The sequence below is a fragment of the Mauremys reevesii genome, linkage group 12, assembly GCF_016161935.1.
Source record: "Mauremys reevesii isolate NIE-2019 linkage group 12, ASM1616193v1, whole genome shotgun sequence".
In the NCBI taxonomy this organism is placed as follows: domain Eukaryota; kingdom Metazoa; phylum Chordata; order Testudines; family Geoemydidae; genus Mauremys; species Mauremys reevesii.
Genome location: NC_052634.1, coordinates 5,705,179 through 5,725,428, shown reverse-complemented (window position 1 = coordinate 5,725,428; position 20,250 = coordinate 5,705,179). Strand labels below are relative to the sequence as shown.

General features: G+C 46.3%; 2 protein-coding genes across 6 annotated transcripts; one reads left to right on the top strand and one right to left on the bottom strand.

Annotated features, from left to right (window-relative positions):
- The first annotated feature begins 352 nt into the window (after nt 1–352).
- On the top strand, nt 353–12,567 carry DLAT (dihydrolipoamide S-acetyltransferase). Of its 2 annotated transcripts, none has more exons than XM_039496323.1 (14): nt 353–371; nt 2,160–2,261; nt 3,264–3,388; nt 3,516–3,672; nt 5,909–6,035; nt 6,474–6,664; nt 7,339–7,486; nt 7,719–7,786; nt 8,642–8,734; nt 9,808–9,915; nt 10,517–10,632; nt 10,947–11,109; nt 11,320–11,456; nt 12,328–12,567. In XM_039496323.1, exons 2-14 carry the CDS (start codon nt 2,187–2,189, stop codon nt 12,455–12,457), a joined length of 1,638 nt encoding a protein of 545 aa, XP_039352257.1. In that variant the 5' UTR covers nt 353–371; nt 2,160–2,186; the 3' UTR covers nt 12,458–12,567. The 2 variants fall into 2 exon arrangements, with proteins under 2 accessions (XP_039352257.1, XP_039352256.1); XM_039496322.1 differs by lacking the exon at nt 353–371 and adding an exon at nt 1,490–1,755.
- A 3,090-nt stretch (nt 12,568–15,657) lies between these two features.
- PIH1D2 (PIH1 domain containing 2) lies at nt 15,658–20,247 on the bottom strand. 4 transcript variants are annotated; one of them, XM_039496335.1, is made up of 6 exons: nt 20,156–20,247; nt 19,158–19,388; nt 17,598–17,721; nt 16,759–16,998; nt 16,018–16,280; nt 15,658–15,896 (listed from the first exon to the last, which is right to left on the bottom strand). In XM_039496335.1, exons 2-6 carry the CDS (start codon nt 19,341–19,343, stop codon nt 15,762–15,764), a joined length of 948 nt encoding a protein of 315 aa, XP_039352269.1. In that variant the 5' UTR covers nt 19,344–19,388; nt 20,156–20,247; the 3' UTR covers nt 15,658–15,761. The 4 variants fall into 4 exon arrangements, with proteins under 4 accessions (XP_039352269.1, XP_039352271.1, XP_039352270.1 ...); XM_039496337.1 differs by lacking the exon at nt 20,156–20,247 and adding an exon at nt 20,044–20,068; XM_039496336.1 differs by lacking the exon at nt 20,156–20,247 and adding an exon at nt 19,762–19,782.
- Nucleotides 20,248–20,250: the final 3 nt, after the last annotated feature.

Genomic DNA, 20,250 nt, shown 5'->3' with positions numbered 1-20,250 from the left:
TCTAAAGCCTATTTTCCCAGCTGGGGGACAGCCTCTTGCCTCCCCTAGGAGGTGATGACAAGGCCCAGCTTTTGTACTACGTAACTCTCTCCCACCTAGGGCGTTCTGTGGGTCTCCATGAGTTCAAATCAGTGTGGCATTTCCCCTTCATCGATTCATACAAGAACCACAGCATCTGCCTGTGTGCCATCATAAAGGGAGTTCCATTCCCCCGAGGGTCCGCACAGCGGGCACCTTCGAGGCGCTGGGGTGACAGCTGCAGGAGGATGCACTGAACGTAATCTGGGTTCGATATTTACCTGCTTGTGTTTAACCTTCCACTTCCCCAGTGCCCTACTGTGGAGCCGTCTCGGCACCATGGCCTCTAATAGGTATGGGAGTGAACAGCACAGAAGAGGGTGGGGGGCTGGAGACCCCCAAGTCCCTGTGATTCCTCCCTGCCCCTAATCCCCCCACCCAATCCTTTGTTCTCCTATCCCAGACACCCTATCCCCCTGCTCTCCTCTATCCAATTACTCCCCCAATATGCACCTAATGCCCCCACTCTCCTATAATACAACCCCAGACTCCCATGCTCCACAGACCCAGTAGTTCCCCATCCACCCCCCATCCTGCCCCCAGACCTCCCCTGCTCCCCATCCATCCATCCCCACACTACCCCTAGAGACCCCTGCTCCCCCATCCTGCCCCCAGACCTCCCCTGCTCCCCATCCATCCCCACCCTACCCCTAGGGACCCCTGCTCCCCCATCCTGCCCCCAGACCTCCCCTGCTCCCCATCCATCCCCACACTACCCCTAGGGCCCCTGCTCCCCATCCTGCCCCCAGACCCCCTGCTCCCCATCCATCCCCACACTACCCCTAGGGACCCCTGCTCCCCCATCCTGCCCCCAGACCCCCCCTGCTCCCCCATCCATCCCCACACTACCCCTAGAGACCCCTGCTCCCCATCCTGCCCCCAGACCTCCCCTGCTCCCCATCCATCCTCTTCGTACCCCTAGAGACCCCTGCTCCCCATCCATCCCCACCCTACCCCTAGGGACCCCTGCTCCCCATCCTGCCCCCAGACCCCCTGCTCCCCATCCATCCCCACCCTACCCCTAGGGACCCCTGCTCCCCATCCTGCCCCCAGACCCCTGCTCCCCATCCATCCCCACACTACCCCTAGGGACCCCTGCTCCCCATCCTGCCCCCAGACCCCCTGCTCCCCATCCATCCCCATGCTGCCCCCAGACCTCCCCTGCTCCCCATCCTGCCCCCAGACCCCTGCTCCCCATCCATCCCCACACTACCCCTAGGGACCCTGCTCCCATCTCCACCCCCAGAGCTCTCGCCCTGTCTCCCAGCCGCTGTCCTCCCAGCCAGCCCCTCACTGCGGCTGGTGCCCCGCCCCCCGCCGTCCCTCTCTGCTTTGCGGCTCTTCGCGACCCTGTCGCAGCCGCTGCTGCCGTAAAGCGCGGTGGGCGCCCGCAGTCCGGAGGGGAGCGAGGTCATTGCCGGAGCGGCGGGCGGGTCCCGGCTTCACAGCAGCATGTGGCGCGTGTTCGCGCGGCGCCTCGCCCCGTGCGCGGCCCCGCGGCGAGTGCCCGGCGCGGCGGGCGCGAGCCCGGCCCGGGGGGGCCGCGCCCTGAGTGGAGGGAGCTGGAGCCGGAGCGGCCCGGGCCCCCGGCCCGTGGGGCGGCTGCTGCCGCCGCCGAGGGAACCCTGGCCCCGCCTCGTCCCCCGGCGGTGGTGCAGCCTCCCGCCGCACCAGAAGGTGAGGGGACCTCCCCCCCCCCGGGACCCAGAGCCGGGGCTGCCCCAGCCGCAGGGCCCCCCCTAGATCCCACTGGCCGACAGCCCAGACACCTGCGGCCGGGCTGGGATTTGCCCTTGTCTCCCTGCCCCTTCCCCACCCGCGCTGGCAGGCGCCAGCCGGTGGGTAGCTGCCCCTGAGAGCGCGAGGGGGTGAGCGATTCCCCCGCCTCCCTCTGAGCTATGAAGCACCTTGGGATGAAGGGCTCTGAATAAATGTGAGACTGTTACCGCCTTAGCATTATGGCCGTTTTGTTGTGGACACCTGGACAGTTTCTGGACTGAAGGGCATTGACTGGCCTCTCCCTCAATGGGTGGAAGGTGTGCTAGGATCCCTTGCGCTGTGGCTGAGTTGTTCTTTTGCAGGTGCCTTTGCCGGCTCTTTCGCCTACAATGCAGATGGGGACTATCGCTCGGTGGGAGAAGAAGGAAGGGGAGAAGATCAGCGAGGGAGATCTGATTGCAGAGGTATCGTGGAGAGCGTGCCCCTAACCAGCATGTCCGCAGTTATGGGGCAGCAAGGACCAGTTCTTATGGAGGGCCTCTATTTAGGCCTCTCACTTTCTGGTGGGGTGGGAGGCAGCACCATAACCAGAGGACAAGGCAGGCTGTGGTTTCTAAAATTGTTCCCGTACTAAGTGCATGCCCTGGATTTTGTTACAAGTCACCCCAAATGGGCATAAATGTTCTTTCCTCACTCTTACCCATTATCTCTGATTCAGCATTCGAAGGTTGACTCTTGCCTCTGATCAGCCCATAATGCCAGCTTCCATTACCCACTTGTTAAATTTTCAAACAAGCACCCTTGTACTTTCTCCTGTGCTGTCCCTCAGGCATGGGGGAAGCTCCCCATAAACATCCACAAAACTAACTCATTTTCTGCCTTCAAATTTCTTCTTAAAATTCTCATGTGCTGTGAGGCCTACATAAAATTTGACCACAGATAGGCTGCTGGTGGGCCGAGACCACAGCCTGTCATGCTGATATATTGTCTCATTGTTTCCTTGTACTCCCCTGTCAGTCTGTCTATCCATCGGGACCCTCTCATGCTTAGATTGTAAATTGTCTGGGGCAAGGATCCTCTTTGTGTTTTGTGTGTGTACAGCACCTAGCACAGTGGTGTCCTGATCAATGTCTGGGGCTCCTAGGTACTGTGAAATACAGATGATAAAAATTAATATTAATCTTCTGAAGCCACTTTATTGAAGGGATTAAAAACAGCCACAACCCCACTACCCCTCAGACTTGTCTGCTGTTTCCTAGCTACTTGTGAGAGGGATTGAACCTCATTTGTTCTACAGTCTCTCCTCCTTTTCAGCCAAGTTGCTGCTGTCAGCTGAGATGATTCTCACCATGGCCTTATATGCCAGGGAGCTTCACCCACAAACATCACACTGGAGGATTCTGAGCTGAGGTGAAGCCTTTTTTGTTTTTTTTTGGCTATGACAAGATCGTTCTCTTTTTGCAAAGGTGGAAACAGACAAAGCGACAGTGGGATTTGAGAGTCTGGAAGAATGTTATTTGGCCAAGATCCTGGTAGCAGAAGGGACAAGAGATGTTCCCATTGGGTCTGTAATATGTATCACAGTTGAAAAGTAAGTACATTGATAAAATCTCAGTAGAGTGATGTCTTGGGAACCTGGTGGGTTGGGTGCCCAGGATGAAGCATTAGGCACATTATCTTCCATGTTGTCTTCATGGCTCCTTTCGCTCCTCTTCCAGGCCTGAGTTTATTGATGCCTTTAAGAATTTTACCTTGGATTCCGCAGCATCTGCTGCTCCAGCAGCCTCAGTGCCTCCCCCTCCAGCGGCAGCTCCCCCACCACCAGGTCAGCCCTCTGTGCAGGCTCCAGGCAGCTCCTACCCTCCTCACATGCAGGTAAGGCATGTACATCCTTAGTGAATTCTTCTTCAGTGTCTGTCTAACACTATTAGCTCCTAGGCACTGTGATGTAGATATAAACCATGGGCCTTATTAGCTCTAGCTGTGGGAGTGTGTCAGTTGATCGATCCTGCAGATTTAAAATGGGCTTCGGGGGGGGACCCCAATCAGTTAAGCTTTGAAAACTGTTTTAGGGTCCCTGGTATCAGTCAAAGAAGACTGTCTGCTCCCCTAGGATTCCAGTTCCCTCAGACTATAAAAAGCTCCTGTATGCACATTATTCTCTTCTTATTAGGAGGTAATGATACTGATTGGGCAATGTGGCTAGTAGATGGCCTAGTCACATAGACTGGAGTAAAGGATGAAGGCACCAGCAAGCCACAAACCAGCACTCTGTCTCTGGCCCAGTGGCTGGTCCCCCAAGGATAAATACTTAGTCACTGGGCTAGAAAGAGACTGTAATCCAGTGCTTAGGGCACCCTCTGGGAGAGGGGAGACCCTGGGTCCAGTCCCCCTGCTCCAATCTCTCGTTCATTATTTATCCATAGTGGAACAGCTTCAATAGGAGAGACTGAGGGAGCCCCACATGAGAATATCCCATTGCTCAGTGGTTAGAGCGTTCTCCTGAGAGGTGGGAGACCCCTGTTCAAATCCTTTCTTGCCCTCTAGCCCAAGTGAAGGGGGGATTGAATCTGGGTGTCCCACATCCTAGGTGAATGCTCTAACCTCTGGGCTAAAAGTTATAAGGTGAGTGGCACCATCACCACCTCCTCCAGCAGTTTTTGTGTGGAGCGAGGCAGGTGCTGAACTCATTCCCACAAGAAGTGGCCTAGGCGGTTGGTTCCCCGTCATGATCACTAACAGAGATAGGTGCCTCCCTGCAGCCCAGACTCGAGTGCCACCAGTGTGAGTGGGACAGGGTTCCCTGTTGTAGGCATTGGCTGGCTTAGGTAGTTTCTCACCTAGCATGCTGGCTTTTGTGGCTCATGTTTAAGGCACCTCTCTCTCCCCATTCATTGTATAGGAAGCCTGGGCCTCTAGCTCGGCTTTGTAGGTTGCAGAGTTGTTCATGGGATTTCACTAGGCCACTGAAAGTTAGGCACCATGACACACAGTGTTAAAGGGACTTAGGAGCTGCATCACACCCTCTGTTACTCTGCTGGGGCCCCGTTATGTGGAAAGAATTTCTTTTAAGTTTGCATAGCAGGGGAGTAGACCATTTGTGCTTGGTTAGATGCTGCGATATCTCTGTGACTGCCTAGTACTGCTACAGTATCCTGTGTTTGTCTATCTTAAGTACTTATATGGCCCCTTTACCATTGCAGCCGAGCATCTCACAACCTTTAATGGGCTTAGCCTTGCAATACCCTGTGAAGTAGGGAATTGCTATAATCCCAATTCTACAGGTGGGGAGCTGAGGTACAGTGAGATTGTGACTTGCCCAGGGTGTCACAGGAAGTCTATGGCGGTACAGGGAATTTAACCCAATCGCTGGAATTCCAGACTAGCACCTTGCCCACTGGACCATGCTTCCTTTCTACTGCTCCTTTCTTGTTCAAGGGTGGTCGAATGTTGATTCTCTAACAAGTTCTGCAGTGATGCAGGAGAAGCAATACTAGTGTCTTGCAAAGTTGTGCACGTCCTCATTATTGAATGCATATCTAAAGTGCCTGTCACTGTAGTACCTGAGAGACAGGGTGTGTCACTCTCAGCATAGCTCTTTCCATCTGCCCCTTTGTTTTTCATAGCATTGTGTTCAGGAGTCAGATTCCAAATGGAGTTGGGGGAATCTCACCTGTTCTGGGAATTGATAGTTTTATTTCCATTTCTGCCACTGACTTGCTGTGTGACCTCACACAAGGCACTCCACCTATCTGTGTCTCAATATCCCCATCTGTGCACTTGGGCTCTTTGGTTAAAAGTGTTATATAAGTGCTATGTGATGGTTATTTACTAGCACTAAACAGGCAAAGCAGAATCCCAACAGGAAAATCCCTCAGTTGTTGCCTCTCAATTTTCCTCCTTAATTTGCCTTGTTTAAAGAAGCTAACCAGAGATTTGGCGGCAACAGCAGCATTGCACCCTGCTCGGTTGGGTTAGGCAGGCCCAGAAACATATTGGTGCTGGCTCATTCTCAAGGGTAACACGCTTGTCGGGGTTTGAAGTCATGCTCCTGTTCCTGTTGGCTTTCAGCTCTCTGTTATGATACGCTCGCATGCTTTTGACTCCATAGATTCTTCTCCCTGCTCTCTCGCCTACGATGACAATGGGCACGGTTCAGAGGTGGGAGAAGAAGGTTGGTGAGAAACTGAGTGAAGGAGACTTACTGGCAGAAATTGAAACAGACAAAGCCACGATAGGTGAGCAATTTCTAACCCTGAGAGGGACCATAGATTGTTCTGTAACCTCTGGAGAGAGAGCGATCCACAGTAGAGCTTCAAACCAGCCTCTTCTCTTCCAGCTGCAAAGGGCAGCAGGCCTTGGTGCAATGTAAAAGAAGCAATTTAAAGCTATTTCCTGTCCCCTTGTAGTCCTAGGTGATGGAGCTGCTAATAGCAGCTCCCAGCTTTGCACCAGCCCTGTTGTGTTAGACCTGCGGTGCGTGGAGACTTCTCCCCATTCAGTGTTGTTTTAAAGACCTGTTAAAAAGTGGCAGGGATTTAGTTACTGAGGGGAGACTGAAAGCATCATCCAGAGGGAACTCTTCATTGTGCCAGTGTGTTGAGATTGTGAGACATCAGTGCCAACCTTCTGGTTATTTGATCTTCCCCAGCATTCATCAGTCATTTTCTTTTAAGGCTTTGAAGTGCAGGAAGAAGGTTACCTGGCAAAAATTCTGGTGTCTGAAGGAACAAGGGATGTGCCATTAGGAACCCCACTCTGTATCATTGTGGAGAAGGAGTCTGATATTCCAGCATTTGCTGACTACAGGGAGACTGGAGTACCTGACATCAAACCACAAGCACCACCACCTAGTCCTCCCCCTCCGGTAAAGACTATCTCTGATGGGGAAGAGAAGTGGGGGGGACCATTAGCAGTTGGTAATCTGACCTGAATAATCCAAGCTTCACAAGGTCCACACCAGCAGAACTCCAATAATGTGTTTGTGGTTTCATGAGTCGAAGGATAACATGAGATGGCTACAACCTGTTAGCACAAGCTAGTCTATCCTCTGGGAACTGATGGAGGTTGTTCCCTATGTCTGTAATCCAGGCAGCTGCCTGTTCCAGTTTTAAATGCCCCAAATGATGGGGATACAAGTCTCTTACTGCTCCTTCCTCTGGGAGATGATTCCACAACCTAATCAGTCGCACTCCCAAAAAAGCTTTCTGATGGAAGACATTATGAGAAAATTTAGTCTATTTCTCTGTAGCTTCCTAAATAATTCTTCTCCTCCATACCTGTAGTGTTATGTTCCCCACTTCTGATCCTCACTCTAGCCACAGTTCTGCTGATTTAGCTCTCATTCTCTTCCTTAATCTCCTAAATCAGCCCCTGCTCACTTTTGTTGCTGATCTGTGAACATTCTCTAGTTGGTTTCTGGCAACCAGATGTCCATGTTCTCTTTGCATGTTAAATCTTCTCATACTTATGAAGTGAAACTTGAAGACTTTAGCTGAATGTCTATGCAGCTAATGACTGTGTCTAACCCATTCTGTTAAGGCGGCAACACCTCCACCCCAGCCCACTGCTCCTTCAGCTCCAGCAGTCACATCACCCGGGGCTCCCGCACATAAAGGAAGGGTAATAATTAGCCCCCTGGCGAAGAAATTGGCAGCAGAAAGAGGAATTGACATTGTGCAGGTGAAAGGTCAGTTGCCATTTCTGTTCTTATCCAAGTCTTTGCTGCCCTTAGATATGTGCTTAGCTGTCCATTCCCTCACAGTCCATCGAAAATGTTTTCCAGTCATGGATTACAGCCAAACGTCCAATTGCTGTGCTAAGTGACTGGGTTAGAAAGGGAGTGGGTTTCATTTTAACTTGCATTTTCCCAATATGGCATTGCATGAAATCATCTTAAATTTCACATGTCCCTCCACCAGGTACTGGACCAGATGGCAGAATCACGAAGAAAGATATTGAGTCATTTGTGCCTCCAAAGGTTGTCCCTGTGAGTAGGACTGAATTCTGTGAGATCTTGTACTACTGCATTAGTAGTTGTTCTGACAGAAGTGTAGAGCTACCTGCTGTTCTTTGGAAGCAGCTGAAGACTGCAACCAGCAGGTGAAGTATGGCCATTCTGAAGACTGACAAGTTGTGCTGGTGATTGGACAGTGTGGAATGTTGTATCTGAAAGTGTTGGGGAGTCAGCATGTGTAGGACTTCAGAAACGTGAGACAAAATGTTCTCCTTTTTTAATTTGTCACGTTGGAATTTTGCTGCAGAAGCACATCCTGCCTCTCCAGGTGTTTATATGGTCCCCATTACCATAGTAACAGAACAACTGATGGAGTGGGGGAGCCTTGAGGAATGCAGTTTAGGAGGGGAAAATCAAAGGAAGTCCAATATTAAAAACCGAAAGTCTTCTGCAGTCATCGTTACTTTCCAATCATTGTCTGTTGGAGTTCTGCTTTGTAGCTGTAACCTTATAGGCTGGTACCTATCACTAATATTTATTACCAGTCCTTAATTAGAATATAGTAGCTACAGATATCAATACCATATGTTTCATATACCCACAAACCCCACATTATTATTAAGGCCTTAACATTTGGGTTTGTGAATCACTTAAAATGCATTAGGGTAGGAAGCTATAGGAAGGGAGTGCCTTCTGCTTATTAAAGAAGGTGAACTGGAAACAGGGAGAGTAGTCGTGTTTCAGCCATCTGTTTTCCACCACAGCCTTATTCACAGGAGTTATCCCAAGCTTGTCTCCGTAATACTGATTTCTAGTTTCTTACAAACCCCAGCTCACGTTTGAACAATGATTGGAAACCCAGCTACCTGTGTCTCTCTTTGCATACAGCCCCAGGCAGCTCCTGTTGCACCTGCAGCTCCAATAGCAGCACCACCTCCTTCAGGCGTCTTCACAGATATCCCCATCAGTAATATTCGGAGGGTAAGAGGTTTTCCTTCTTTCTCTCCCTTTAAAGAGGAGATTGTATTTACACATAGGAGTCTTTCCAGAAACATTAAACATTTAACCACTGTTAACTAAGGTCCCTTTTAACCAGGAGGGCCAATGGATGCTGAACAGTAGGGAACTTGGTGGAAGAAGTGATTTAATAGCGCTGGCTTGAGCAAGGCATAGAACTGGCAGGTGTTGAGCAAGCTTCCCCCATGCAGCTTTGCTAATGCACCTCCATTCTGACCTGCGAGGTCTCTCCCTGTTCACAGCTTTGTCAATACATCTCAGCCCTAATCTGCAGCAACCCTTCTATCCCAGTTTGCACCTCGAGCAGAGACGGCCAATTGTGCTAAATCATGTCGTGGTGGTTGATGTACCCAAAAAAGGGGACTAGGGTGAAATCCACCCACGTCTCGAGAAATGAAAGTTGAAGCAAATTCCCACTCTCATTTTTACTGCTATTAGTGATTTATAGTAGGGTGACGTGTCTCTAGGTGTCTGGTGCCTTATAATGGACAACCATTCCTGTTAGCCAAATCTCTCTCTTCTGGTGTAATGAACTTCATTTGAAGGTGAGGGCAAGATCTTCTTGTGGAGGTGCCTTTTATATACAGCAGCTGCTTTATTGTGTTTATAAAAATGTATCCATCCAACATTTCTGGCCTCGTACAATCTCTCTCTCTAAAATACAAATAACAGTTAGGACCAATTTCCCCAAAACTAAGATGCTTCCCAAATCACTATAACAAAGTTTTCCTCTGTCACAGACCATCTGTTCATCTCTCTACTCCATCCAGCAAAAGCCTAGGAGAACACAATGAGAGAAGGGGTATAAATTTTAGCTGTTTTAAAAATGCAAAATCCTTATATTGGTGTTTTGGCTATTGTCTGCTGCTCAGCGGTCTTTATGTAGCAACTCCAAAGACACTTGGACCAAACCCAATTGTGCTATAATGTGTGCATCTAAGACAGTGGTGTGCATTGTCAGCCCTACTTTTAGCTTGGATGGAAACCCATTTTGCAAAGTGTGCTGTGTTTTAATGACCTGCTCTGTTTGCCTTCAGGTCATTGCTCAGCGTTTGATGCAGTCTAAACAAACAATACCTCACTACTATCTGTCTATTGATATAAATGTGGGAGAAATACTGGAGCTCAGGAAAGAACTTAATAAGGTAACACTACTGAAGGGTTGTGGTGTGGGTCTGAATGACAGGTAGATAACCAGTATGGTGAGCCTCCTGCGTCTGTTCTTCAGTGTTGAGCCAGCTGGACTTGGGAAGAATGGGTTCCTTCACATTCAAAGTTTGCTGCCTCCTGCTAGTCCAGTGGAGAAGTCTTCTTCATCCAAACACTGCCCATTGCGTGCTCAGAGTTCCCCAACCTGATCACATTGAATCCTAGACAAGCTGCACAGCTCTCTTTTACCATTGTTGCCTCAGCTAGAAAATAGGATAAAGAGCAGGATCAAACCATAAACAAGATGCTGCTTCTGAGCTGAGTTTTTTCTTTTGGAGAAATGAAGATAACACACATCCCAAAACTAAATGCTGCTTCTCAGACTACAAGGGGGGAGATGCAAATGTTAAATGGGCTTAAGACACTTTCAAATGTTGTTTCCTCTTAGAGACGTTCTAGATTGACTGTGATAGGGTCACACAGTAAGTGTAAACAGGCAGTATAGTCTCGTGTTTATGCAAACTAATTCCGTTTTTGTGGTGACTATAAGGAGTGAGTAAATCACTGATGTTTCAAACCTCTGTCTTCTCTTTACAGGAGGTGTCAGAGAACATTAAGCTTTCTGTCAATGATTTCATCATTAAAGCTTCAGCTCTGGCATGTGTGAAGGTGCCTGAAGCCAATTCCTCATGGTTGGACACTGTTATCAGGCAGTAAGTATATGGTCCAAAAGTAGCTAGTAACTTTATTCAGTATTGTGTTAATAGCAAAAATGGAGCAATTCTCCCACACTTTTGGCAGGATCTCATAAAGGCTGGGGCAGGAATGGGAGCAGCTGCAGTGTAAAACTCAGGGGATTCTCAATACTTCATATACTTTGCTTCAAGTGCCCTTGTGAGTGAGGCCTGGGCACTAGACTTAATGGACATGACAGTACCTACTCGTTTATATAAGGTGGTTTTAATGCTTTAAAAAAATCTGTGTCCTGCTCAAGTAATGTGGGTTGTGTCTCCGTTGTGTCTTACAGAAATCATGTAGTGGATGTTAGCATTGCAGTGAGTACTCCTGCAGGGCTTATAACACCCATCGTGTTCAATGCGCACATAAAGGGACTGGCTTCCATTAGTAAAGACGTTGCCTCTTTGGCAGCCAAAGCACGAGAAGGTAAACTTCAGCCCCATGAATTCCAGGTGAGGCGCTTGGTGTGTTAGTAATTCCTGCAGCTGTGATTGTCCCCAACTTTAAAAAAAAATTGAACAATTTCATGACATATCGGTCAAATGACCTCTTCAGAACAGGCACTTTCAAGTCGATGATCTTGTTTTGCCATGTTAATTAACATGCTGTGTGAAGTGACTTTTGTGAAGTTCTATATATTTATCTGTGTTTATTTCCTGTAGGGAGGCACTTTTACGGTTTCCAATTTAGGAATGTATGGGATTAAGAATTTCTCTGCCATAATCAATCCCCCTCAGGCATGTATTCTGGCAGTTGGTACTTCAGAAAACAGGCTGGTGCCAGCAAATAATGAGAAGGGGTAAGTATTAAATAGAGCATTATCCAGATTCAGTTAACTCTTCAAACAGGTGACATTTACTTTGGAGTAATGGCTAATTTCCCTATCAGAAGATCAATATTTTGCAATATTGCACAGTGCAACTATTGCTCTTCATGAGCTGCTTTTGATACATCATAATTTTAAATACATTGTATAGGCAAATCTTATCAATCTGTTTTCAGTTTAGTTATGTTACGTACTTATGTGGCTCCCACTGCCATATTATCCAACCATCTCACAATGGTTAATGTATTTCTCCGCACAATGCCCCTGTGAGATAGGGAACTCCTGTTGTTCCCAAGGCACAGAGAGGAAATAATTTGTTCAAGGTCGCACAGGAAATGTGTGGCGGAGGAAGGAATTGAACCTTTGTCTCCTAAATCCTAGATTAGTCCCTTTCTCACGGGACCATATTTTGTTGGTAAATTTTGACTGGCACAGTGAAGACTTTTGAATCTGGTGAGCATACGAATGACATGTCGTATAGATAAAAGGCCATCATACTGCATGAAAACTCACCCTGAGGTAGACAGGCCCAGAGTGTGACTTAGCATGGAGGTGGAGTGAAGTTGTATCACAAATGTATTTGCATTTTATTAAATAAAATGAGCTGCATGTTCCAAAGGGATCACCTAATTTCAGAAAATGAAGGATACGATCTACTCTATCATGTACATCTTCACCATAAACATTTGTGGATATAAATGTAGATCTGAGTACTACAGGACTAACCCCCTTTGGTGTTTATGTTTTATAAAAGTCCTGGGTGGTGTGTGAATATCACTGGCTGACAAATCTCTGCTAACTAACTTGCAGAGTGCTAAATATGGGATTTTGTTTCTCTTTCCAGGTTTGATGTGGCCAGCATGATGTCCGTTACTCTCAGTTGTGACCATCGAGTTGTGGATGGAGCAGTTGGAGCCCAGTGGCTTGCTGAGTTCAAAAAGTTCCTTGAAAAGCCAACAACCATGCTGCTATAATCGAACCAAACAACCAAGACTTTCCTAGGTCACATTGTTCTGTTCTAATCAAGCTATTTATATTTCAGTGATTAGACTCTATTAAACAAATTTTCCTTTTTTATTTTAAATATGTATATTAATTGGTAATTTTTACCAATCTGTACAGATAAATAGTTTGCAGAAGGCTTTACAGAGCAATATAGTTATACTGTATTTTATACAGTTAATTTGCCAATGTTTCTCAAACAAAAAAAAGTCAAGCGTTTTGGATTTAAAATCATGTGAGTACTCCTGAATTATTTGGGGGGGGGAGGGGAAGGGGAAGCATACACAGATATATAATCCTTTGTGTTCTCAGAAATAAGAGAACCAGATTGTAAACATCTGGTAATCTACAAGCTTTTTTTTTTTTTTTTTTTTTTTTTTTAGTGAACCCTAAGTGGTCTGTTCTCCTGCTAGTATCTCTGAGAGTGACAGGCACATATTGAGAGGAGGAATATTTTTTCATAGGACAAAGGGTTCACATTCCAATTCCTCCTTGAAATTGAACACCAGCTCAGATTTTCACAGCTAAGTGAACCCTTTTAGAGGACTTTAAAAAATAATTAAAAATAAATAAATAAAAGAGGTAAGAGAGAAGTTGCACTAATCAGGCTATCAAAACAGTAAATCAAATCTCTTCTAAATGCCACAGAGAATGTGCCCCATCCTTGTGGATTTTTACATGTGTGTATTTTTGTATGAAATTATCTTCAATGGCTGCTTTCCCTCTTGCAGTGTTAACAATACACCCTGTTGCAATGGAAATAGTTGTTCTGCAGAACAGTCAGGAGAATTTCTTGCTATGTGTGTTGATACCCATTATTAGCATGTGTAATTTGGCCATTGGAATTCCATCCCTGGGAATCATTTCTGTGATGACTTGGATGTTTGAAAATTGATTTTTCAGACATTCTTGACATAGGAATCTCTGACATGAGTTGAGGTCATTGATACCACAATTCTTAGATGAAATGTCTTTACTGTCCCAGCCTTAATAAACTGCGAATGTGCTGTTCCATGTATATAATGTATGTAAAATGGTTTTCTATTGGACTTGTACCCAAATACACTAATAATTGTTTCTTACAGTGGGGGGACATATTGTGGCCACTCCCAATATTCCACTTTCCAAAGGGAAATGTTAACTTAAAAACGATCATGTAGTTGATCAGTGACCAGGAGAGCTTGGTAGGAACAAAAGGTTAAATAAATTCTATATAGAAACTTATTCTGTACCCTATACATTACATTAAGTATTGTCTCTTGTAAAGCTGTGCTACAGAATCCACTAAAGATAATACTGAAAAAATATACTGTGGAGATGAAATATTTTTGTGAGAACTATTTAACGTTTTACTTGATTGGTTGCAGTTATGCCTAACTTCAGTGGTTGGGTAAGAAGAAAAGTTGTTGCACTTAAGTTTAAAAATGTTCTAATTCTCTCAATTCCAGATTCTCTAGTGAGTCCATGTGTTCTATTAAATCTTTGGAATTGTAAGACAAATAAAAATTGTCCCAGTGCTTTTTCTGTTTAGTAATGGGTGCTGCTGACCTCACTGCTTGTGCACAGTCTATCCAAGTTGTCAACCCTTTTGGTTGGGCAAATGTAACTTACCCTATTAACCTTAAGATTTCCAGCCATAAGTGCTTCAGTAACGTCTTTGGTAAGCCACTGTCATGCAGCACTGGACTTGGATGATCTATGTTTCCGACTCCACTGCTACACTGTGTACTTAGAATTCTGGTTAAGGAAATCCTGGACACTCTTGTTATCCCATCCCCATAATAACCTGAAAATTAATCAAAACAGGGACTACCTTGTGCCAAAGGACCACTGTCCTATTGAGAGCCTGACTGGGGAACAAGTTGCAGAACAGCAGAATGATCCTTTCAGCTCCGTGTTTGTATTTAGCTTTGTGGTGCTTGCAGTGCCCTGGTGGATGCTATACACTCCAACTAGGGCAGCTCACGTACACAAACACGTTTCAGTCTGACCTATAACTATAGAAATGCAGTCTTTAGATGCAAGCCTTGTAACGGTTTCAGAACAGAAAAAGGAGGAAAACTAAGAATTGCTGCTCATGAGTAAATGAGTCTGTTAAAATTAAATACAATTATATGTTTCTAACCTGTCCTAATTTCTGATCTATTTTTAAACATAGTTATCCTCTGCCATATTGTTATATGCTGTAATGGAGGAGAGTAATGTAAAGCTAAAGTGGGTACAGCCTGGTATAAAAGGGGTGAGTACATTGTGACATCAAATTACTTACCAAAAAGGCATCATGAAATTGATGCTTTATTTCCTCCCTTACAGTCTGAAAAATAATTTCATATTAGAATAGAATATGATCATTATTGCCTTTGTGAGACAACTCGACTCCTGGCCTACCTTTTCCAACCTCTGAAGTACTCATTTGTAATGTTATCTCATCTGCTTTGGCTTGTTTTCTTCGTGAATGCTAGCTGGCACCACAGCCATTATAGCACTTGGGAAGTGTTTATAGTAGAGAAACCCTTTTGGTAGATGGCTCAAGAACCCTGTGAATGAAGCTTTCATATTCATTATGTAAACAGTCTTTGAATTGGCAGACTAGTTCTAGAGCACTGCGGTTACGTTGCCTAGTTCTGCTGAGATTGCAACACCATTGCATGGGTGGGTTAAGGCCAACTCTTAGTAGTGCCCTCAGTAGTGAATTGGCTTTGGAGACTGCTCACCTCACTTTTTAAAGGTAACCCCTGCAGATCTAGTTGAAAAAGAAGCCAGGTTGTGGAAGAGCTTGCACTGTTACATATCATGCATCATCAATGTCACCATCTTTCACCAGCATTAAACCCTCGATTGAAAAAGAAACAGTTTGCTAACACCAGATAAGTGTTTCTTCAGCGGAGTAAAACCAGAAAGGAAAACACTATTTCTTCAGAGTTAATCACCCTTTATTGCTCTACTGATGGACAAACTGAACATGGTAGCAAAAGTTTATAATGTAGAATTGCATTAGAGATAAAATGATCTAAGTAACCCTTAAATGCTTACAACTTATATTAAGAATTCCTTCCTACTCTATGTACAGTACACTTCCTGTCTCTGTAAACTTCATCACCCCCTGTTCTCAAAGGAAATTGTGTATGCATAGACAGCAGAACAGATACTTAGAATAACACAGTGATACTGATTTCTACATATTGGTAAGATCTTTACCATTAACCTTCCTTTTAATCTTTAAGAGTGACACATACCCACTAATTTTTTGAGAACCTACTGTCCCTAACATTTTCTTTAGGGAATTGGCATTATGATAAGCAACACACCTTTTCCTTTGTTAAATGTTGCTGTAGTTGCTTCTTCATCGACCAACTCTGGCAAATCCAGCTGTAATCTGTATTTTTCAGGGACTTCAATGATTACATCATCCTAAAACATAGGCAAATTAAAATACTCCGTGAGCAAGTATATGCGTTAGTGTAAGTGACTTTCTAAGTCTGTTTGGGTTCAACAGAGAGGAAACACAGGTTTTCGTTCCTGCAAAACTTACCCTTGATATGCTCAGTTCACATTCAGAAACAGAACTAACTTTAGGCAATTCAACTTTCAGTTCAATCTTTAGAGGTTTCCTGTTTGCATCCTTTGCAATGGTCAGTTCATAGGCTGGTGTGACTGGCTCCTGTGGAAGCTCCATACTGGCAATTTCTTCTATCAGATGCACTTTAGACTGTCTAACATCCTTGTTCAGCAGCAGTGTAGCATTATTGCAGTCCTCCGCTCTGAGGTTGTGCTTTATCTGGTCCAGAGTCAGTTCTTCCAGAAAAAATAATATTCACACAGGTAGTTACTAAAATATCTTATTAGAAATAGTTTAGCTGTAGCTTTAACTGATGGATTTATACCAGTTAGCAAAATGTGCCAAAACGTAAGCGTCAGCTTTGTGATTATGAACTCAGCTGCTAAAGCTTGTATACTAATTTCATGGAGCTCTTCCCATCTTCATTCCTCATTTCCACTTTTATTTCTAAGTAGGTACAAGATTGAAACTCAAGTTTCCAGTGTTCTGTACCTTACAGCGACACCACAAAGGCCTCATTCTACTGGGCACAGGCCTGCAAGATGCTCAGCATCTTGCAGGAACAGGGCACAGGTCGGTTTCAATATTCTTTAGATTTCAAGGAGAGGGAAAGTAACATTGTAGCCACCCCCCACATAGATGGGACTGGGAGTTTAGCCTTTTCCATTTCCATTACACCATCTCTTGACAGTAATTTAAAAGAAGTGTATGTACCATTCCTCGTGTTCTTGTTGAAAAGTGGAGCTGGTAGTGGCCCTCCTCTCAGACTCTGTTTCATCCTTTTCAGGCTTCCTTTGAGTGTGAATGTTGCAATGTGGTAAGAGTGGGAGAGGGAGAGGTTGTAATGCTCCTCAATGTATTTAAATGTCAGACGGATCAAGTGATCCATTTCTGCTTGGTTCTCTCGCTGAAGAACAGTCGGATTATATGCAATATCTATGATGGAGTAAATCTCTAGAAAAACAATGTGTCAAACATTATTGCTGTACTGCTACAATCTGTTTTATAGGGGATAGAATACATCTGCCATAGCTACAGTGGGGGTAACCTATATTAAGAATAATTTTGATGCTTTTAATGATTACATGTTTTGAAGAATCAATAATATGAATAGGGAGTGGCTTGATCTGTGGTTTCCTATGAGGACCTGGTTCCAGAAAACTGACCTGTAGAAAATACCATTCCCATCCAGCAGATCACTTATGTACATGTGTAAAAGTTAAGCATGGGAGTAATTTCCCTGCATTTAATGGAACTGAGACTACTCATGTGCTTGAAGATCGGTACATGCGCTAAAGCCCTAATCCTGCAAGGCACTTAAACATTTAGTGTGATCTGCTTTTTCAGAAGGAACAACCAATTTTACTTAGGGTTCAGTCTATGCCTCCTCCACCTTCAAGTTGCAAGCTATATACCACCAATGGCATTCTAAAAGGGCTGCTCTTTGCCAAAGTTATGTCTTTGCCTTTCCAATACAATACTATAGAAATGAGAGGAAAGCGTCCTAACTGTGGCATGTACAAAGAGTATTTTGGAACCCATTATGTACTTGCCTGCTTTATCGGACACCTCCTCAAGTGGGCCAGCACTTAGAGGTATTGGATCAGTAGGTGACTTAGGAGCTGGGACCCTTTTCCACCTACAGAGGTTAATGAATAATGATTTTTCACTAGGATCCTGCAAAGAGAATCCAAAACCACTGAATCACCACAAATGTTTAGGTCCCCTTATAGCCAAAAGTGCAATGGAACTGAATGGTTAACAACAGGTAAAATCATAGGCCACTTTCAAATCCTTAACTACCTATAAACTTCTTAGTTCAACTTTATATAAAACATGTAAAGAGCTATGTTTGTCTTTGTGCCTACGGGGCTTTTGTATTGAAGAAAAGATACACTGAGGTGGAAAAAACAAAGCTAGTCTAAATGATCATATACCAGGAGCAGAATAGGATTTAAATACAGTGTATGAACATTGATTTTAGGGACACAAAGGGGTCTTTTTACCAGACAACAGCAACAGCACATGTCTTGTCATAGTCTCTGCATATAGGACATTCAACAACAAACCAGCACTGCTTTAGAGACTGATCGTGACCTATGGTTGTGCCAGTGTAACTGGGGAGTACTTCCAGTGTGGTCAATGGAGTTACACTGCTGTAATAGTATGAGAGGAGAATCAGGTTTCTAGTATCTAGGAGCTGGCTATTTCCATAGCACAAGGGGGGAGAGCTGCCTCTCTAAAGACTTGTATTCACTGCCCAGAGGTACCAGTATCCAGCTCAAATTTTGGGGTTCACCCTCTCAAAATTTACTGTGCTCTTAGATGCAGAATATATCCTGGATTTCCATGTTACATTAAGTGATCTGCTATGATCATCAATTCTGGCAGAATCTCAGAGCTAGGAATCCAGCTCTGTCACAATGGGATGCATTCCAGTTTATTAATGAACCTCAGGTCACAAAGTATGCCTGAATTATATGTGATCTCCTCCAGACCCTTACTTTTCCCATGGGCACTGCTTGGTTTAATTAGGAATGGCTTTGCATTTAACACTAGAATTCATATCTGCATCTGCTGCTCTTTCCAGTTCCATGTAAACATGGTGCTTTTGCCACAGGCATATAGACCAGTTGGGTAACCTGGCTCTGACAATGGCTATTGTCCAATGCTTCTGTGAAAATAAAAATCTTCCACAATGCACCTCTTTGTGCCCTTCATGATAGTGCATTTTGGAAAAGAGCACTACCTCCCACCCAGAAGCACAAAGCATGAGAACTTTTATTATTTTTATCCTAACCAATGGCACCGCAGAGGCTATTTTTCCTCACAAAAATCGAATCCTTTTTTAACCTTATTGAGCCATTAGGTGGAATGATATCTGTCTCAGTACTCCTGGGTCTCTAGTAGTGAACACTGGTGCACAGAAGGACCTTCACCCACTCCCAAGGGTATTCAGATAGCCTGTGAGGCCTCCCATGACACAGCTCAGCTAGCAGTGCTGGTTAGGGCCTTCTTGCAGCTGGTAGTGCCTAGAAGATGCTTCCATTGCCAGGTGAGATCCTACTGGAATCTCATGGCTCTTTCATAGTATAAGCCCTTGCCCCACTTACCAGTATGTGGGTCTGTAGGCAAAGATGTGGTTCAGGGGGAGTGCAATATTGCTTTGCATCCTCCAGCTGCTGCTGCATGAATCTGTGGTAACTCTCAGGGGTGCTTTCGGCCATCTCATCCAGCATACTCCAGAGTTGGGTCACTTGAGTCAGCATGTCCTTTGGGTGAGCAGGAGCCGCCATCATTAGCACAAATGTCCCTCAGGAAGCAGCACGGGTCCTACACTTAACCTATAAGAGAATTAGGGGGAGTATTTGCTTTGAACAGCTGCCCTTCACAGGGTCCATGGGGCTTGTATCCTCCACTCCAGGGCAAAATATGCTCTAGTCACAAGAAAAAGGATGGGGGCTCTATCTGCCAACCTCCCCGCAGCCCCTTCACCTGCCCCTGGGATCTGAGAGTCACATTAGAGCCCCCTTGGCCCGCATCCCAGCGCCCCCCGTGCCACCCCCTTGGCCTCACCCCGGCACCCCCCGTGCCCGCATCCCAGCACCCCCCGTGCTGCCCCCTTGGCCCCATCCCGGCACCCCATGCCGCCCATCCCAGCGCCGCACCCGGCCCCACCCCAGCATCCCGTGCCACCCCTTGTCCCCACCGCCCCACCCCAGCATCCCCGTGCCGCCCTCTTGGCCCACCCAAGCGCCCCGTGCCGCCCCTGGGCCCGCATCCCAGCGCCCCGTGCCGCCCCTTGGCCTCACCCGGCACCCCGTGCCCGCATCCCAGCACCCCCCGTGCTGCCCCCTTGGCCCCATCCCAGCATCCCCGTGCCACCCCTTGTCCCCACCCAAGCGCCCCTGTGCCGCCCGCTTGGCCCCACCCCAGCAGCCCCGTGCCCCCCCCTGGTCCCCAACCCACTCGCCCCCCGTGCCGCCCCCTTGGCCCCACCCCAGCATCCCCGTGCCGCCCCCTTGGCCCGCATCCCAGCGCCCCCCGTGCCGCCCCCTTGGCCCCACCCCAGTACCCCCCGTGCTGCCCCCACTCTCTCCCCTTCACTCGCCACAGAGATCCTGCCTCCGGGTACACGACGCCGTTTCCATAGCAACCGACACGGAAGTCACCCGGAAGCGGAAGTGTCGTAACAGCCCCCCCCAG